The 5,941-nt window shown below is 58.8% G+C and overlaps 1 protein-coding gene across 1 annotated transcript in view; it reads left to right on the forward strand.

Moving 5' to 3' along the window:
- The first annotated feature begins 1,143 nt into the window (after positions 1 to 1,143).
- STXBP1 (syntaxin binding protein 1) overlaps positions 1,144 to 5,941 on the forward strand; it is a 7,117-nt gene continuing 2,319 nt past the window's right edge. The window contains exons 1-15 of the mRNA XM_010720799.3: positions 1,144 to 1,253; positions 1,369 to 1,450; positions 1,704 to 1,780; positions 1,932 to 2,010; positions 2,276 to 2,379; positions 2,867 to 3,015; positions 3,276 to 3,360; positions 3,465 to 3,595; positions 4,045 to 4,152; positions 4,242 to 4,302; positions 4,549 to 4,614; positions 4,727 to 4,807; positions 4,897 to 5,035; positions 5,136 to 5,245; positions 5,329 to 5,430. Of these exons, the coding sequence (XP_010719101.1) occupies positions 1,209 to 1,253; positions 1,369 to 1,450; positions 1,704 to 1,780; positions 1,932 to 2,010; positions 2,276 to 2,379; positions 2,867 to 3,015; positions 3,276 to 3,360; positions 3,465 to 3,595; positions 4,045 to 4,152; positions 4,242 to 4,302; positions 4,549 to 4,614; positions 4,727 to 4,807; positions 4,897 to 5,035; positions 5,136 to 5,245; positions 5,329 to 5,430 (1,419 nt within the window). The 5' untranslated portion in view covers positions 1,144 to 1,208. The remainder of the gene's footprint in view (positions 1,254 to 1,368; positions 1,451 to 1,703; positions 1,781 to 1,931; positions 2,011 to 2,275; positions 2,380 to 2,866; positions 3,016 to 3,275; positions 3,361 to 3,464; positions 3,596 to 4,044; positions 4,153 to 4,241; positions 4,303 to 4,548; positions 4,615 to 4,726; positions 4,808 to 4,896; positions 5,036 to 5,135; positions 5,246 to 5,328; positions 5,431 to 5,941) is intronic.

A 5,941-nucleotide genomic window follows, 5' to 3' on the forward strand; every position in this document is an offset into this window, starting at 1 on the left:
AGAGCTGTCTGTGTGATCTATTCTCAGCTGAAGTTGTGATTAAAATCCTTCCACCCTGAAGGAAGCAGATGCACTGTGGTAGGTTCAGACAAGCCAAGCGTTGAAGGCACCGGATCAGCTCTGCAGATGTATTTTTCCCCTGGAACCTGGTTTATCTCCAAGACAAAAAGCCTTGGCTGTGAGCATCACCGGCTGATGAGGACACCCTGCAGCCTCCAACCTGCTGACATGGGAGCATCCCTTCCCCATGGCTCACGGCTGCATGCAGGATGCTGTCCCAGCCTCCTTCCTTCCTCCCTGCCCCGCAGCAAACACCGCTGCACTCTCAGGGCTGGGATTCCTGCCCCACGCTCCCTCCCCCAGTCGGGGTTTGGTGGGGCGCTGGCTGCAGGGTGTGGGACGTGCTGGTAAACAGCACTGTTATTCCTGGATCCTCACTCGAGGGAAGGAGCCAAACATGAGTAATGAGGAGAGAGCAAGGTCCTCAGCAAGATCCGGAAATGTCCGTCACTGAGCTTGGTTCCTGCTGGCACCCATCCCTGCCCTGGGGACCGGGGATCAGCAGAACCCTGCAGGAGGACAGGGAGCGGAGGATGTGACGCCGCAGCTGATGGATGCGAGCCTGGCCAGGTGGTTTGGTGCCATGTCCCTGTTCTGGAGGGGGTAGCAGCCCAGAGAAAGGGGACCACTGGGCACAGCTCTGTAGGCTCGGGTTGTTGCACACCTTGGTGACCCATCAACACCCGCCCAGGAGGTGACATCCCCATCCCATAGGAGCAGCCCTGGCACCTCGGGTGGCCCTGTGGTGACAGCGCAGGGACGGCCCCCAGCTGGTTGTGTAAGCGTGCAGGGCTGGGATGCAAAATGGGATTGTGGGGGATTACAAGGAGCAGGTTGAGGCCGCTTGATTCTTGTTTCTAAAAGGAGCCCTTAAGCTGCTGTTGTTGTCCTGGTGCTTTGGATTAGGGCTGTGGCGTGTGGGTGGCCCAAGGGGATCCCCCCCATCCCCTTACCACCCTCTTTTGGGCTCTGCTCAGTGCTCCCCACTGAGCCCTTGAGTGCCATGTGTGGGTGCTGGGGTTGATCCCCCGCCACCCCGGCCCCCAAAACATCCCCACCACACATCGCCAGGGAATGGAGCATCCCAGGGTGCTGTGGTGGGGCTCAGGGTGCTCACCCCATCCCCATCTCTTCCTCTTGCAGAAATTATGCACGATGTGATTCGGAAGGTGAAGAAGAAGGGAGAATGGAAGGTGAGCGAGGCTGCAGGAGGAGAAGGGGGGTGGAGAGGATGGAGCTGGGAAGGAGTGGGAGCAGGTGGGGTAGTTCCCTGCTGTCCTGTCCCTACCTGATGGCTGCTGTCCCCAGGTGCTGGTGGTGGACCAGCTCAGCATGCGCATGCTGTCCTCCTGCTGCAAAATGACCGACATCATGACGGAGGGCATCACAAGTGAGTACCAGCACCGTGCATCTCTCGCTCTGGGGGGGATGCAGCCACCCCTGTCCATCTCACACAATGTCTGTGAGTCCCCTCCTCCCACACAGACAAATCTACTGCTCCTCCCAGGGCCGTTCCTTACTTCTAGGGGGCAGCGAAGGGGTTGCAGAGGGCAGGGGGTGCGTTGGACACTCACAGGCTCTATTGCAGTGGGATGTGCTCACGTACCCTGGCATGGTCCCTTTTTTTCCCCCCTCCCCCCCAGTTGTGGAGGACATCAACAAGCGCCGGGAGCCGCTGCCCAGCCTGGAGGCTGTCTATCTTATCACACCCTCTGAAAAGGTGAGCTGGGGCAGAGGGGTGGGTGCCCACACCGGGATGGGCAGTGGTGCCCGTGGGATGTATCGGGGCTGTGGCACAGGGTGCAGGGCTCCCTGTGGGGCTGGATGTAGGGCTGCCCTGCCCAGCCCTGACTCTCCCTTCTTTTTTGCAGTCCGTCCACTCCCTCATCAGCGACTTCAAGGACCCCCCCACCTCCAAGTACAGAGCAGCCCACGTCTTTTTCACCGACTGTGAGTACCCACAGGGCACTGAAGGCGTTGGCAGGTAGAAGGGGAGAAGCTCGTGGTCAGGTTTCTGCATACCAAAAGTGGGATTTGGGCTCCCAAGGGCAGGGCATCACATCCCTCCATTGCAAATGCATTGTGCGAAACAAGAAAAGGGGACGCTGCCACTAAAACGTGCACAAGAAAGCAGGGTGGGAGGGATGCTTGGGGCAGGGCAGGATCATGGCAGCGTGGCCACCTTGTCCTGAGTGCTGCTTCCTGCTCCCTGCAGCCTGCCCCGATGCCCTGTTCAATGAGCTGGTGAAGTCCCGTGCTGCCAAGGTCATCAAGACCCTGACTGAGATCAACATTGCCTTCCTACCCTCTGAGTCCCAGGTGGGTGAGGGCTGGGGATGTCCCCTGCACGTGACCCGGAGGGGGATGCTTGGGTCCTCCCCCCCCATCAGCGTCTCTGTAAGAGCTGTGAAAACACCACGATCCCCATCCTGGCACTGCTCCCTACACTCTGTCTCTTTTGATTATGTCTCAGGGCTGATCCGCTGTGGGGATTTAGCAGCCGTGCTGCCTCCTGGCACTGCACTGCCAAGGGCACTGTGGGGACAAAGGGGACAGGGAGGGACAGATGGCATCGAGTTCCAGGGGAGATCACGGTGAGGGTGGATGGGAGATGGGCTTCTTGGCAGTCCAAGAGCAGGGGAAGTGCAGGGGGTCAGGACACCCCAAACATAGCTGAATTTGGACCCCACAGCTCTCTAGTTTGGGTGGGACCCCCCCATCTGTTTGGGTTGGTATGTGTTGTCCCAGCCCATGAGGATGTCCCCACACCCTCTCCCCTCTGACCACCCCCTGCTGCCCTCCCCAGGTTTACTCCCTGGATTCAGCAGACTCCTTCCAAAGCTTCTACAGCCCTCACAAGGCGCAGATGAAGAACCCTATCCTGGAGAGGCTGGCGGAGCAGATTGCCACTCTGTGTGCCACACTGAAGGAGTACCCAGCCGTGCGGTACCGCGGGTGAGGCTGCAGGGTTGGCAGGTGGAAGGCTTAAAGCCAGGGGATGCTCTGCAGAGCTGGGGTTCCAGAACCTGGAATCCAGGGGGTGTCTCCTGTGGGATAGACCAAGGGAAAGCAGAGCATCATGTTCCCTGAGGAGAGGTGAAAAGGAGCAGCAAATGGTGCTCAGGTCCCATTTCTCCCCTGAGCCAAGAACATCACAGCAACTCCTCCCCACCCTTTGCATAGCCAGGGGCTGATGTCCCTTCCTTCTTCCCTAGGGACTACAAGGACAACGCCATGCTGGCGCAGCTCATCCAGGACAAGCTGGATGCCTACAAGGCTGATGACCCCACTATGGGTGAGGTGAGTGGGGTTGGGGATGGGGTGGCATCTCACTGCTGTACATCAGCTCAGGATGGCACTGGGGACTCCAACACCTGCTGATGGCCCTGCTGGTGACTCTGTAGGGTCCGGACAAGGCTCGCTCCCAGCTCCTCATCCTGGATCGTGGCTTCGACCCCGCTTCCCCAGTGCTGCACGAGCTGACCTTTCAGGCTATGAGCTATGACTTGCTGCCCATCGAGAACGATGTCTACAAGTGAGTGAATACCACTGGTGGGGAGCCAGGTGCTGGCAGCCCTCCTGGCACAGGCAGCTTTGACCACCCTCAGCCCATTGCCCTTTCCCAATCTTTAAGCGAGGAAGGTGGCAAGACGTGACACCAAGCTGAAGTAGTGTCACCCAGCTGTTGGCAGAGCTGAGTGGCCCCTGTGTCCCTTTGTGGTCCCTCCATGTCCCCCCAGTAAAAAAACCCATGGTTTCCCTGCATCACCCTGTGTCCCCCTCCATGCTGCCCTATCCTATGTCACCCCATGCCCCCTGTAGTCTCTCCATGGTCCCTTGTGTCCTTCCATGGTCCCTCCGTGTTCTCCCACGTCCCTCTGTGGTCCCTCTATGATCCTATGTCACCCCATGCCTCGCATGTCCCCATGTCTCTCCATGCCCCCCTGACCCACGTGTGACCACGTGCCTTGTTCCCCTTCCCAGATATGAGACAAGTGGCATCGGGGAGGCGCGGGTGAAGGAGGTTCTCCTGGATGAGGATGATGACCTCTGGGTCTCCCTGCGCCACAAGCACATCGCCGAGGTGTCCCAGTGAGTGTCCCTATGGGCTGCCCCACAGCACCCAGCCCTGTGGGTTGATTCCCTCTGTGCTGATGACTGTGTCCTCCTCCTTTTCCCAGGGAAGTGACCCGGTCCCTGAAGGAGTTCTCATCAAGCAAGAGGATGAACACAGGCGATAAGGTGACATCTCCCAGTGGGAGCTCGTGCATGGCCAAGGCTCTTGGGGACACCATGAAGGGCTGTGGCAAAGCCTGCTGGGGCCACGGGTCCTTTTTGGGGGGAAGGCTGGAAGGGGGCTGAGAAAATAGGGAACAACGACCCCCCAGCATGAGAACAAGACCCCCCAAAAAGGGGATGCTTAGTAGGGTCATACCTTCCCTCCTTGGTGCCACCGTGGATGAGTGACCACATCCCCTTCCCTCGCAGACCACCATGAGGGATCTGTCCCAGATGCTGAAGAAGATGCCACAGTACCAGAAGGAGCTCAGCAAGGTAACGCCAGGGGAAGGGTCCTGGTGGAGCTATTGGTGCTGAGCAGCACTGGAGGTGGCTTTGAGGTGGGGGCTTCCCTGTGATGGTGCCCACACCACTCGTGTCTCTGCAGTACTCCACTCACCTGCACCTGGCCGAGGACTGCATGAAGCACTACCAGGGCACGGTGGACAAGCTGTGCCGAGTGGAACAGGTACTGTCCCTCTGCCATCTCCCTGCACCCCATGGGGACAGCAACCCAGTGCCACATCTGAGCCTCGGTGATGGGCATGTGCTCTGCAGGACCTGGCCATGGGCACCGATGCCGAAGGCGAGAAGATCAAAGATCCCATGAGGGCCATTGTCCCCATTCTGCTGGATGGGAACGTCAGCACCTATGACAAGATCCGCATCATCCTGCTCTACATCTTCCTGAAGAATGGTGAGAGGGGGTGTGCAGGAAGGGAGCAAGGAGGAGCCAAATGTAATGGCCACCGAGGTGGGTGTCCCAGGGAGATGGTGCTCACCCACTTCTCATGCAGGTATCACCGAGGAGAACCTGAACAAGCTGATCCAGCACGCCCAGATCCCGGCTGAGGACAGCGAGATCATCACCAACATGGCCCACCTCGGGGTGCCCATCATCACAGACGTGAGTGTCTACCCTCCAAGTCTGCACACATCCCTATGGAGTTGCCCTGTGTCTCACTGTGTCCCCATCCCCTCTGTCCTCAGTCCACCCTGCGGCGCCGAAGCAAGCCGGAGCGGAAGGAGCGGATCAGCGAGCAGACTTACCAGCTGTCCCGGTGGACCCCTGTCATTAAGGACATCATGGAGGTGAGGTGGTGATGGGACTGGGTGTGCACTAGGGACCAGCCCAGATCCCGGCACATATCCTCAGCACGTGCCCTGCAGTGCCAGTGCTTGCAGTTCTGTTGTGATTGCAGCAAGGTTTGTTTGTGAAAGTGTTTCTGGTCCTACATGCACATTGCACAGCCCCAGCTGGGCTTGCACAGTGCTCAGAGCACAGTGCTGGCACAGCTCCTGTGCAACCCTGCAGTGCAAAGCCCCAACCTACTGGGATGGTCGAAGCATGGACTGCCTGTTCTTCATCCTTGCTGCATCCCCTTAGGTACCTCTTGGATCAGAGTATCCTCATGGGGCTCAACTGGGGCTCTGCAGGCACTGAGCCTACACTCCAGTGGTGTGAGCATCTCCCACCTGCTCACACCAACAGACAGACCAACCCCGGGGCCATATTTTGATGGGACATCACTGCAGCCCAGCCCCTGCTTGCCCCAGCTTTAATGGTTCTCAACTGCACAAATGTACTCACCTCATTTTGTGC

The sequence above is a fragment of the Meleagris gallopavo genome, chromosome 19 (genome assembly GCF_000146605.3).
Source record: "Meleagris gallopavo isolate NT-WF06-2002-E0010 breed Aviagen turkey brand Nicholas breeding stock chromosome 19, Turkey_5.1, whole genome shotgun sequence".
NCBI lineage: Eukaryota > Metazoa > Chordata > Aves > Galliformes > Phasianidae > Meleagris > Meleagris gallopavo.